The sequence below is a fragment of the Myxocyprinus asiaticus genome, chromosome 29 (assembly GCF_019703515.2).
Source record: "Myxocyprinus asiaticus isolate MX2 ecotype Aquarium Trade chromosome 29, UBuf_Myxa_2, whole genome shotgun sequence".
In the NCBI taxonomy this organism is placed as follows: Eukaryota; Metazoa; Chordata; class Actinopteri; order Cypriniformes; family Catostomidae; genus Myxocyprinus; species Myxocyprinus asiaticus.
In genome coordinates this window covers 22899037-22912985 of record NC_059372.1, presented here as the reverse complement: position 1 = coordinate 22912985, position 13949 = coordinate 22899037, and the positions used below count along the sequence as shown (strand labels likewise).

Sequence of the window (13949 nt, the reverse complement as noted above, 5' to 3'; positions counted from 1 at the left end):
AATCTGAATACAGTCAGATTTACTGAATAGAAAGTGCTGTTTGTGTACTTGCATCAAGCCCGACCAATGTCTTTTTAAATTTTCGGTGTGAAACAGGGCTAATACAGTACAGAAGCTCCAGTGCATTGCGTTGTGTTTACATAGCGGTATCGCAGTTCAAAAGACAAAGCACACCCCAAGCTGTTTAGAGATCATGACTGGACCGTTATCCTCATCTCCAGAATCATTAAACCAAGAACCTTTCCTTTTTCCTGTCTTTTTTGTCATTACCTGCTTGTATGACAAGAATCCAGCTCCTATTCTTGGTTTATTCAGGGATCAGGGATGAAGTAAAGAGTAGGCTTAGGCTGGATCTCCACAAGCCTGAGGCGGAACTGGCGACAGCACCGTCATTTATTAATTTCTTCCCCGACATGTGGGATGCAGACTGCTCGGCAACCCTAAGGTAAAGGGGTTAGATCACAAGCTCATTTCACGTGTGACTGGGTGTGAATTCGCCGAAAGCCTGCCTTTCTCTCTTTATTTCTCTGTTGTCGCCTGCTGATCTCATAACCCTCTCCCTTCATCAGCTCTCCTTGATGACAAATGGCGCTGTGATACAAACCACACACTGCGTAATGCGGAGTATCTCTACATGCTGCCGTAGCAGATGAGGCAATCAGTGGCACATACGTAATGTAGGGCTTTCAGGGTCCTGAATGGCTGAGAAACTTTTGGCACATCAAGAGTCCAAGACTTGGCAGTTCCCTGTGCTCACATATGGTGTCATCACCTGTATGTTTGCAGCAAATTGGCAGGCTACACTTAACATTTGGTACGGGGAGCTGTCTGCCTAGATGTTAGTTTTGGTTGTCTTGTTTTCTGTTCTTAAAGAATTTTCCATGTTCAGAACAAGTTAAGCTCTATCAACACCATCTGGGACTGTCGATTACCACAGATTAATTTTGACTCCTCCCTCAGTTTATAAATATAAAGAAAAATCACAAATACAAGAATATATTTTAAAAAGGGATAATTTACCCCAAAATTTTAATTTTGTCATCAGAATGTTAGATTTAGTCACAGTTTACTTATGTTTCATGGAAAAAGATGCAATGAAAGTGAATGGTGACTGATGCTAGCATTCTGCCAAAAGTCTTTCGTTCTCTTCTCTTATGGTCTTTTGGTTTTGCAACAAGATGAGGGTAATTAAATGATGACAGAAATGTCATTTTTGGGCAAACTATCTCAATTATGCTGTTGATAGAGTTTAAAGTGTATATTCTCTGCACTACTAGCTTCATCAAACTGAAATGCAAAAATAATAATAGTTAATAATGTTTTCAAACAGGTTTCCCAACCACTCCCCCAGTCTACCATTGGTTTAAAAAACACATAGTCCCACCCCAAACTCATGCTATTGGTTGAGCCTATGTTGCCGTGCTCAGACAAACAGAACATTTTTGACAGTGCCACAGTGTTTACACTTTTCACTAACGCTAACTTGTGAATAGCTTTCTTATAGTGGTCTCTGCGAAGAGGTATTTTAACATATAAAAAATACACGCTTAATCTTGAACCTGGAACAGTCTCTTTGACCATCACCTTTTCTTGGTACCGCTTTTATTTCTTGGTTCCTCCAAGCTATTCTTTGTCTCTTTTTATTCTCTCTTCCTCTTTCAACATTACTCCCCCCAAGATACACATGCACACACAGTCGTGTGAAAACACAAAAAGCCATCTTAATAACAGCTTTTCAAAATAAACTATATGGCTATGCCAAATGGAGAGGACAATGATTTTTGCATCTCCTAATTGTGCACCCTGTCTCAACTGAAAATCAAATGAGCGTTAAACCTGATTAAGGCGAGCTTCCACTCAGCTGCGCCCGCTGCCAGTTACTCTCTTTCAGTGTGTGTATTTGTGTCACAAAACCCAGAGCTTGGGCAAGCAACTGGAAGCCCACACTCCAGATCTTTTTTTTCCCCTTGGAGCTAATGCTAGACCGGGCTCCTGACTGACAGGTGTAGCCAAATCGAAAAAAGAAAACGTGTGCCGTGACACATAGTGATAACATCAGTCCTCTCCCGCACAAAGCTACCTTATCTACACACTCGCTAACTCTCCTCCCCTCTCGCCCTGGCCGTGACAGCCGGTTTGATAAATTTAGTATTTCTGTAAGGTATCGCATTTCACACCTCATCAGCTACTCGCTGTTCAAATGTGATCTGGAGTGTGAGATGATTAGCATGTAATTAAGAGCCTATGCTAGCATGTTATCAGGTTCCCAACAAAGCACCTTCAGGCACCTTCGCTATAGAGTGTATGCAGCATCAGAGAATGCTGCGAATCCATTTCAAAGGGGATGGTGTGATGGAAGGACATTGACAAAATTATGCGTTATGTGACCAAAACTGTTAACATTTTAACTTTTGCTATAACACACTTTGACATAGGCATTCAGAGAATTTCAAAGAGATGGTCCAATTGTGCTTTCGGTAATCCAGTTCACTGAATTGCCAGTTGATTTCAAACTGACACGACACTTTCCACACCCTCAAAATGGAGCTTACATATTGCTATTTGTCAAATGCTTTTTTTTTTCTTTTCTTTTTTTCCTTTAGTATGTAGGAGCCCTTAGTCTGTACACAGGGGATCTGTTAAAGTTGAAACACCGTGTTGTCACAGATTATTGAGCGTGTCGTCCACAGTTATTATTATCCCAATTGCTTGTATCAAATAATATATGTCTTTGAAGGTGAGTCTTGCACTGGTAATGTCTTTTTTAAGTTTGAGCTCATGTCATGAGGCTGTTTCAGTCGAGAGGTTTGCAAGTGTGTTGACAAGGCTGTGGTGGTTGGAGCGTCGATGAATGCCTGCACGAAGTGAGGGCTGTCTTTGAAGCCGCAGCTAAACCCTGCTTTTCTGCCCTATTTATATCAATCATTCATCACTAGAAGCTCTGGCTGTCTGTGATTAAAGCCTCCCTGCAGGAGGGCAACATTTGAATATGTATATATAATTCATATCTACAGGCATTCTCTCACATGCACAAGCACACACTTTCACACTTTCTCTCACGCAGACATTGGTTCAACATTGGATCAACCATATTAGTTTAAAACCCAACAGTATATAAACACTTTTGGTCAAAAGTGTATGTTATAATCTCTTTGAGCTTTGCAGAAATCCTCCCTGCTCAAAAAACAAACAAAAAAACAAAAAAACAAAACAGCTGTTCGTTGGTCTTAGCTGGTCTGGTTTTCTAGTTTTTCAGGGTTTTGGGCAATTTTACTGCCGGTCAGGCTGGGAGACACGACCAACTAAACTAAACGATTACCAGCTTGGCCAGGCTGGGAGACCAGCTGAAGGCCAGTTTGGCCAGGATGGTAGACCAGCTAGACCATCTGAAAACCTTTTGGCCAGGCTGGGAGACCAGCTGAAAACCAGATGAAAACCAGCTTGGCTAGGCTGGGAGACCAGATAGGCCAACTAGATTAAAACCCACATGGCCAGGATGGGATCCAGTTGGACCTGCTTAAATAATCTGAACACCAGCTTGGCCATTTTGAGAGACCTGCTAAACCAGCTGAAAACCAGCTTGGCCAGGCTGGGTGACCAGCTAGACCAGCTGAAGAGCAGCTTGGTCAGGATGGTAGACCAGCTAGACCATCTGAAAACCTCTAGGTCAAGCAGGGAGACCAGTCAGACCAGCTTAAACCAACTGAAAGCCAGCTTGGCCAGGCTGGGAGACCAGATATACCAACTGAAGACCAGCTTGGCCGGGATGGTAGACCAGCTAGTTCATCTGAAAACCTCTTGACCAGGCTGGGAGTCCAGGCAGACCAGCTTTACCCTGCTGAATACCAGCTTGGCCAGGCTGGGACACCAGATAGACCAGATTCGATGAACACCAGGCCATTTTGGGAGACCAGCAAGACCAACTGAAAAACCAGCTTGGCCAGGCTGGGAGACCAGTTGAAAACCAGCTTGGTCTGATTGGGAGACCATATAGACCAGCTTTAACCAGCTAAAATCAGCAAACCAGTTTTGGCTAGTTTAAAATGTTTTCTTCACCAGGGATAGCTTTTGAAAACCTAAAAGAACCATAAAGAAGTATCACGTCAGAAAGTCACAGACCAGCAACCCTGTTTGTCTCCAAGCATAGTCCATTAGTTTGTGACTAAATTAAGACCATTTTTCTCTTGCAATGAAAGGGGCTCTTTGCGGGTGTTCAGTGTAATGAAGCTTAAGTGATATGATTGAAACATGATGCTTTTTGCAGGAAGGAGTGGGTTTGTTCCTGGTGTTTCCATGTGTCTGATTTTGATATTAATATGTGAGTCATATAAAGCATTGCTCAAGATTAGGACATCCTGTCAAGACCATGCTGTGTCTTAAGAATTCTTTTCTAAATGTCAAAAAAAGGTTGGGAGAATGAAGGTAGAATGAAAAGGTAAGAAAGACACAAAAAGGTTTTGGGGAGGAAAGAAAAAAAGTATTTGGGGAGGGACTTACAGAAACACTTCCATCTATGCTTACCCATCATTCCATTCCTGCTTTCTCCCAGAATCCATTGAGCCGGCGGCCAAACCCACACCCTTCCCAACCACCCCCCGCACCACCCCTCCCACCGCTCACGTCAAGATCACCAACCAAGGCTATGGCCTCACCACCACCTTCACCACCACTGCAAGCATTCTTGAGGATGAGGACCGCTTCGTGGTGGAGGCACTGCCTCCTCCAAGGGTGGTAGAGGCAGAAATGACCACTAGATCTTTCAACAAGCACCACCTCACCACACCCTCCAAACCACCTCACGCCTCATCTCCACCCCTGGGCTCCAGCCATGGCCTTGAGGAGGATTCTGGCAGTGGAGAGCCCAGTGGAGACTACGACATGGAGGGTAGCGGAATGGAGGCGAGCGGAGAAGAGCCATTTGGTAATGCAGACCACTTACTCCAGTACATTTACCATAATCTTTCACTCAAATGGGTTTAGGCATGATTGTCAGGAACAGATGAAAGGAGATGATGAAATTCTACCTTATATGGACTGACCTTGTGCTTGAGATTACCTCGACTTGAATCATAATGGCATATCAGTTTAACATTCCCCATTATCTCAGCGGCCATTATTATTTGAGAGGTTTCGACACCTGACATCAAGCCACTAAGTGAGCAATTTTCATTTGGAATCATTCGAATAATTCCTAGAAATGACTAGCTTTAGTTTTTAGCGTGGCCTAAACTTATGAGTAAGCCTCTCCTAAATGCCATTTAGGATGCTGTCAAAGCAACAGCTGTTCACTTTTCGTTTCAGAACTGCTTTAGTACAGCCAGTATTGATCAAGAATTCCAGAACATAAAATAAACATTTAAAGACCCCATGAAATAGTTTGACAAACACAGTTTTCTTTACTATGTTGACGTATGTCCTTTCGAGGTGGGATATCTCAGTTGGTTCATGCTTTTTTTAAATAGACAGTAGCCTTTAGTTTACATCATAGCTGTACAAAACCTTTTTTAACATCTTGTGCCTTGGACAAAAGCAATGAAGGCTCTTTCAAAATAAATACATTTAAGTCACTTCCTTCGCAACCAATTCATGGTTGTGAAAGGAAGTATTGTACAAGCATTAGCGCAACCACAGACACACTGACAAACCACAGTTTTCTACTTGCTAGTCAGAGACAGCTTCTCATTCTAGTATTTTATTGGACAAAATATGTTTTAACATGAGTTAGAAGTATTTTGGGGCCGTTTTGCCAGAAGATAAAGACAATAAATGTAAATGTAAATTTGTATATCTGCTATACAATTTGATTTAGTTAAACTTTAGGAGTGCACTAGCATATAGATTTCCTCAAAGCTAATTAACAAAACTAAAAAAAAATATTTCATGGGTCTTTAAAAATAGCCACCATTTGAAATTAGGGCTGGGCGATAAAACTATATCGATATTTATAGAAAAAATAAATGTTCAATATCGATGATAAACTTTTGAGTAATTTTCTATATTTAGCCTATGTTTTACATCTAGACGATCAGCTCAGGTACGTCTCGCTAAAAATGCAAACAGTTCGGCAAAGTTATACACACATCTAGCTAACTGAATCATAGTCATGAAATTAGCCTGTTAGGAATTATTAGCTGGCTAGCTGCTACATAGCCCTGCTGACATGGAAACAGGTATTAAGGCTCAGTAGCCACTAGCCAGCTATCCCGCTAATATGATATCGTTGAATACTGAACAAGACAGCACTGTCAACGCAATATCAACATCAACATCAACACCACTGCTGTTTCTTTATGTACTATTTAGTTCATGATCCATAGAGCTGTCACAGGAAAGATTTCTGTGATGTTTATTGGTGGTTGGCAATCCAGCTTATGGTGCATTACCGCCACCTACTGAGCTGGAGTGTGGAGCGTCACAAGAAAGTCTGTCAGTGAAGTCAAACGTCAGCTAAAGATGATAAAATTGGCGAAATGTCAATGAAAAGAAGTCATACAAACCTTATGTAGGATTAAATCTTATACTAAGCATACTTTAAAGGTAGCCTATCCTCTGGTGTACAAGTTATGTTTATATTCATTCTTGAGGTCTAACAAACATGTGGAATGCATTTCCTCCCCCATTAATGGTGATAAAAATTTATATTGAATGATATGAAAACATATTGTGAAAATATTTTTGTCCCTATCGCCCAGCCATATATATATATATATATATATATATATATATATATATATATATATATATATATATATATATATATATAGACATAGCTTCTAAGTTAAAGGACTACACAAAATCCAGTTGTTTTTGTGTCCTTCATCACCATAATACATTAAGCAAGCAGGCAGGCTATTTTTATTCAGCTAATGTTAAATTTACAAACACATGATTTAACTCCCTGAACTGATATAAGAGAGAGCAGCAGGGCCTGAATATCCTGTTCCTCAGATTTATTTAGTCACTGTTGGACCAAAGTGATCTTTGACACAGGACACATGAAGCCTGTCTTACATCGCAGCGGGATTCATCTCCTGGGATTTTCTGATGACTTTCTGCCTCCAAGTGAACCAATAGCCTGAAAGACCAAAGCAGTATGGCGGTCTGCACACACCTCGGAAGCAATGGCTCATACATTATCTCAGAACCTATGTGAAGAGACGTCCAGGGATGCTCTCCAGCTTCACGCCAAAAGTCATTTTCCACCGCTCACTCTCGTTCACACACTGCCTCGCTCATGCTTGCAGAGCCCTCGTACATCTGACGGCTTCATGGCTTGTTTGGCAAGCAGGATATATTTTCTCGCCAAACCACTGTCATAATCTTCAGTATATGCTTGTAGGTGTGAGGCTGGAGCCATAGCCAAGAGAGTTTTAACAAGCTATTGTTAGCATTTGCATAAACAAGTGTCTAAAAAGTAAGAATAAATCAAGAATGAGATAAAAGTCATTTCACAACAACTCACAGATTGTTTACTGCAAATCAAAGAGTCAGCCATAGAGCCGTCTGCCTCTATAATTATTTACACTATAATTTTCCTTTTCGTATACACCACAACTTGACATGTTAATTGTTTTTTTGCAATTATACAGTTCAAACATAGAGATATCAATAAAAAAAAAAAAAAATTGGCTTACAGGTACCTAGAGACATCAAATCCAAGAAAAACAGCTCTAGTGAAGTATTATGACATTTAAGGCAATTTAAAAATGATCTACATCTCTCTCTCCAGGTACAACAGTAGCAACTACCACTCTTCCCACAGCAGAGGAGCGGTCTTCCTGTGATAACACACCTTTTGGCTGCTGTCCCGATGGGAAGACAGCCGCCATCGACTCTGAGGGCACTAACTGCCCCTGTAAGTTTATCTTTAATCAGTCTCAAAATTGGGTCACTATCGGTTTATCTCAAACAGCAAAGAACAGCATGTGTTTTTGTCTTAACCGTGTGACCAACTGTATGACTAAACCACCAGCAGCGGTATTGTCTTTATACGGAAAGTGAGAGTGGTGAGGAAGAGGACAGAGTTGGTAATAACAGAGGAAACTACAGTCTATGAGCACACATTTGTGTTCCAAAATCTAGTGAGCTTCTTATGAAACCAGCATTTGAATGCATCATAAGTGTGCTTCCAATGTGAAGTGTATTCCAGAAGATACAGTTGGCAACTTAATTATTATGCCTTATAAGATACAGTACTTATCCAAATGCTAAGGCAGCATCATATATTTTTTTCACAGAGAAGCACATTAAAAAAATAAATCCAAAATGCCGGATGAGTATGAGAAAGGGCATATAGAACAAGAAATAAGTATATTTTACATTCGATACCCAAAAGTATTGATTCAATCCAATTAAAAATTAGGATTTTACCCAAGATTTGTGTGTGCTATACATTTTTATGCTTACTAGAGTATTACGTTGTAAGCTTAGTAACATGATAACATCAAACTCTATTGAAATCAATTGAGAGTTGAGTCTCCTGTGGCACGAGAAGTTGCTGTCTATATAGGGTATTTTCTAAAGTCTCAGTTTTCAGTGGAGAAAAACACCTTTCCAGTGTGGATGCTGTTTTCAACCAAAAAAGTATTATTGTGGGCGTGGCCTTAAAAGGCAGTGGCCTAGGTTTTGGAACAGCTATAATCACAGAATTGCTGTGTAGATGTTGATATACTGTAGATTGTCAGATTTTTGGTCATTCTTCAGAGGCAGCGGAGCAGGTTAGCAGCCATGGCAAATGGATAAAATAAATATTTTCTGACTGGCATTAGAACAGATGTGTCCACACACATACAAACTGTTTTCTCACACCAGCCCCGTCTGTTTTATAAAAGCAGAAATTTCACTCAGTGGAGACTAATCAATACTTTACAGGCAGAGAGGAGCAGGCAGATGTTTTGTGTTCTCTGTATGGGAACACCAGGTCAAGTGTTCACGTCTCTTCTCATATCCATCAGCCGGGTCTCGTAACTGCCCACTGTTTATTGCCGATGTGTCACACTGGCTGGGGACGGGGGTACTCATGTCCAGTCTGCCCTGTCAGCTCTCCCCATGCCTCTCAAGAAGTAACTGAAGGATAACTCACCTCATCTCAAAGTTTTACTGAGAGGCTGAAAACAGCAAGCAGTGCAGTTTACCCCCAAGTGTCTGACTGCCATGTTAGAAAGGTTTGCCTTATCTGTTTAACTAAGTTATAATTGATCAGGTTGTGTTGAAATAAATACAATCCAATTTTCTCACATAAAAGTTAAAGGTGGAGTGTGTGATTTCTTCACCACTAGCATTACCAATTACATAATTCCAATCTGTTTGTTTGAGCAGCACAACTGGGCTGAAGATAAAAGACTAATGGGAGTGTTTGAAACTTGTTTTCAAACTGTTTTCCCAAATATTTTTTGGGAAAAACTCATTTCCTGCCCCAATCTCACGGGATTGGTTGAAACAATATTGCTGTGCGGGGCTGGTCAGGATGCTCAAACTAACACAGTATACTTGTGTAAGTAAGAAAAGCTTTATTTATTTAGCACAGTTTAAAAACAGTGTTTACCATGTGCTTTACAAAATAGATGTACTGTACATGTACATATGCATCTTACGCATATTTTATATATATTACGCTGGGACAGGAGAAAGTATTTTAATAAGGAAAAAATTGCACACATCATCTTTTAATTGTTAGTCAAATATGAATTTCATAACCAGTGTAATTTAAATCACATACCTCATTATACAACAGGAAACCATCTGGAGGCTTTGTTACCAAAGATAAGGATGATTTGAATGAGTCCACATCGACTGTTTGCTCCGTGGGAAATTCCTGTCTTCAGATCCGATTCCGATTCAGAATCTGATCGCAGTTTCCCCTCAATCTCTCTTCACATTCAAATCTCCCCCATTTGCTCCTCTTTGAAAGTCCCATCAGATAGGAGGTGATGTGTGTCTGGGCAAAAAGCCCCTTATCATGCAGTTTTAACCAGCTTCTGTCACTCACCCGTTCCTGGGATTAGAAGACAATTACGGCTATCTTTCACGATAATCATACAAGTGCTTATCCCGGTCCCAGCCAAACTGGAGCCTGGCCAGCATGATTGATTTGGGCAATTTGTTCAGCTGATTACATGCTGCACAGAACCCAGCATCAGGCCTGCTCCCCACCTCCTTCGCTTGGTTTTCTTTTTTATTCATTATTTATTTTGCGCCGTCATGTAAAACTGAGCCTCTGATTCTCCCTCACACTTTCCGCTTATTACTGTCAATGAGAAAGGTCAGCAATAACTTTAATAATGACCTCCTCCCAAGTCGAAACATATGAAAGCTTCTTAACCTAATATCTGTGATGTATGTATTGTTATTTGTTTGTTGAAGGTGAGGTCACACTATGCTCCAAGCATGCGAAATTACTTTGAACACTGCAGCAAATATCGCCAACAGGATACATCGTCATGCACTAGGGCTTCTGTTTCTAATATTAAATCACAAAAAATGAATAATAATACATAAAAAAATGTTCACCCAAAAATTACAATTCTGTCATTTTCTCCGAACCCAATTGTTCCAAACCCATACGACTTTTCTCCTGTGTAACACAAAAAGAAATAATTGTATGAATATCCCATTGACTGAATTCAATACAATGGCAGTTCAAAGTGACTTAATTTAATGCTTATTAAAGTACCCAAAAGTGTCATAAAACTGGTCCATGCCACTTGTGCATCATTTACCAAGTCTTCTGAAGGTATATGATCACAATGATGATGAACAGACCATAATTCGTTATTCACTCTCAAATCAAATCATTGATGAATAAACAGTGCTGAAATATGCAATGAAAAAATATGGTGGCTACATTATTATCATCAAACCTCATTGATAACATCAAACAACATTGCAGCATGGTGACAATTAGGTTGCAACATGATGTCATGATGTTTGGTCCCAAGACGCACAAGAACCAATGGTCATCATCATATTTTTGATATTCATTAATTTTTGAGTGAACTATTACTTTAAAATGTACCATCTACTCTACTTTCCTGCAACACTGTAAACCATACAGCTTTAAAGATTGTTTTCTTTGCATTACACCAAGAATCAGTCTGTGACATCTAGATCATCTTTGGTCAAGTGTCTTTTTGCTATACAAATTTGTTTACGAAACTTGAAATTTGGGACGCAGTGAAAAATGAAGCTTCTTCACATGAGCTTGTGTTTCCGCATATGAACTGAAGTAAATAGAGTTCAAAGTTTAGTGTGAACGCACCTTTAGTCTGCTTTGTCTCTATCACGGTCTAACCACTTTTTCTCCACTCAGTCCTCCATGCCAACTTTTGGGAAGAGTCTCGGTCCGGTAAACTCCAGTCCATCCTCCCTCCAGCCCTTCCACTTGTATCATCACTGTTGTCCATAATATCACATACTTCCACCTCCACTGCAGCCAAACCGCCCCTAACCTCTCTTACCCCACTCAGTGAACCTTACCCCCTCAACTAACCCCACAGATCCTCCATTACTAACTTACAGACTGGCATTGCACCAACCACAAGTGTAAAACTGAGAAAGGACTGGCAATATGTTTGTGTGTTTGTTTGAATGTCTTAGATATAATTAAGTATACTTCCCTGTTTTGCCCCACAGCCACCATGCGCTTCAGTGGCTTCCTACATCTAGATAAGGTGGAAGGTCAGGAGGTCTTCTACACGCCTGAGATGGAGGACCCCAAGTCGGAGCTGTTCGGTGAGACAGCCCGGAGCATCGAGAGTGATGTGAGTAGTGCAGCTCGGAATTTGCACATGTGGTTTTATGCATTTAAGAATTGTGCAGTCATTGCATGGCCAATAACAATGAATTTGTTCCTCTTTGTAAGTCTCAGATCTTTCACAAGTGAAGTTATGCTTTTACATTGATGTTCAATGTCAGTTCATGTTTTGAGAATAAGTTTAGTTATCGGTTACAGTTTGAGTGTTTATATATATATTATATATTTATATAAACATTATCTAATCAGCCAATCTAGAGGCAGCAGTGCAGGTCTCAAAATCATTCAGATACGGGACAGGATCTTCAGTTAATTTTCACAGAGATCACATGAGGAAAAAATGTGATCTCTGTGATTTTGACCGTGGCATGATTTTTGGTGCCAAAAATAAAAAAACATCCACTGAGTGGCAGTTCTGTGGATGGATCTCCTTGTTGATGAGAGAGGTCAATGGAGAATGGCCTGACTGGTTCGAGCTGACAGAAAGGTTACGGTAACTCAGATAACCACTCTGTACAATTGTAGTGAGCAGACTAACATCTCAGAATGCACAGCACATTGAACATTGTGGCAGATGGGCTACAAAAGCAGAAGACCACATCTGGCACTTTGTTAGGACCATAGTGTTCCTAATAAAGTGTTCATTGAGTGTATATAATCATATACAGTACTGTGCAGAAGTTTTAGGGTGTTGTGAAAAATGTTGTATAGTGAGGATGTTTTCAAAAATAGTGCTATGAATAATTGTATTTGATCAATTAATTTCATACAAAGTGCAGTAAACAAAATGAAATACATAAATATTTGATGTGACCACCCTTTGCCTTTAAAACAGCTCTAAGTCTTCTAGACACACCTGCACACAGTTTTGCACGGTTGTTGGCAGATACTGAAGGTTGTTTCAAGCATATTGGAGAACTGGAGAACCTACCTCTGGTGTGAACCTACCACTTATGTCTCTTGATGTAATCCCAGACTGACTCAGTGATGTTGAGATCTGGGCTCTGTGGGGTAATACCATCTGTTATGGGACTCCTTGTTCTACTTCTGTTTTGTTCTATTTGCAAAAGGAACGTTTGGAAATCTAAAATGTATATTTCCTATTGACACGCTAAAGCAGAATATATAAAATAACCATCTTAAAGCAAATGTTTTTGTGAAACATCTAATGTGCTAAGAATTTTGTACAGTACTGTATATGGTGACAACTTAATCTTGATTGAAGATTAGCTACTTGTTTATCACAGACAGTTGTTTCTATCTTTTTTTCTCTTGTCTCTGAAAATTGACCTCATGGGAATTTCTGTGAAATGAATTGTGATAGTTGGTGGAATTTTTCAGTGGAATGAGATGAATCTGCCTTTTGGGTGATCTGTCAGTCTCTGGAAGAACAATTCATTTTACCACCTGCTTTCATCTGGCAGTGCTGTTCACCGGCATATGTTGTGTTTTGGATGTTGACATGAAGCTATCTGCTGTCGTGCTGGTGTTCCAAGCAGGTTCTTACAGTAACTAGATTAACTAGCAAGACATCATTGTCAAACAACTTCACAAGAAATATTATGCTAGACCAGCACCAGACCAGCAAAAACTATTCCAGGCCAGCATGGAAGTTCACATTCAGCAGGATTAGGGGCCTCTCACACAGGATACTTTCTTGCGTTCCGTCAGTACTCTTTTTTTATTTGGTGATCTCTGTACACATGTGCTGTATAGACACCCTTGACCGTTACAAATCTCTCTGTTTTTAGTGTCTTTCACCATAAGCGCCACATTTTTAAGACGCTACTTCAAGTTAAAAATAGACCTGTTAGACTAATCTGGGGGCGGACTAAGCATATTTACTTACGAACAAGTGTTTTGAGTGTTTATAATAGCAACAGAGTTTGGGAGGCAAGATAAAATGTGGGAGTTAAAAATGAACACACCTTCTGTGCAACTCAGTTGGGCTCTGTCTAGCGGTTTAAGCGCAAAAATGCATCTTGTGTGAATGGCCACACTACCTGCCGGGCACCTACTGAAGAAGCTGGCCATTTGTTCTCTGCTTGTTAACCAATATTGGGCATGTTTGAAATGAAAGGCAGTGCAATAATGAGTTCTACTTATCACTCTAATGTTAGCTGTGACCAAGATTCTCGACAGGAACTAAGTGAGAATGTAATCAGCTTCTCTCTACGAGCGCTCCACCTGACACTAA

At 40.3% G+C, this 13949-nt stretch overlaps 1 protein-coding gene across 4 annotated transcripts in view; it reads left to right on the top strand.

The window, feature by feature from the left end:
• The window catches only part of agrn (agrin), a 361141-nt gene that overhangs the window by 296336 nt on the left and 50856 nt on the right, over positions 1 to 13949 (top strand). For all 4 annotated transcript variants that reach the window (XM_051661300.1, XM_051661303.1, XM_051661302.1 and 1 more), the window contains 3 exons: positions 4550 to 4921; positions 7730 to 7855; positions 11632 to 11759. In XM_051661300.1, the coding sequence (XP_051517260.1) occupies positions 4550 to 4921; positions 7730 to 7855; positions 11632 to 11759 (626 nt within the window). The remainder of the gene's footprint in view (positions 1 to 4549; positions 4922 to 7729; positions 7856 to 11631; positions 11760 to 13949) is intronic.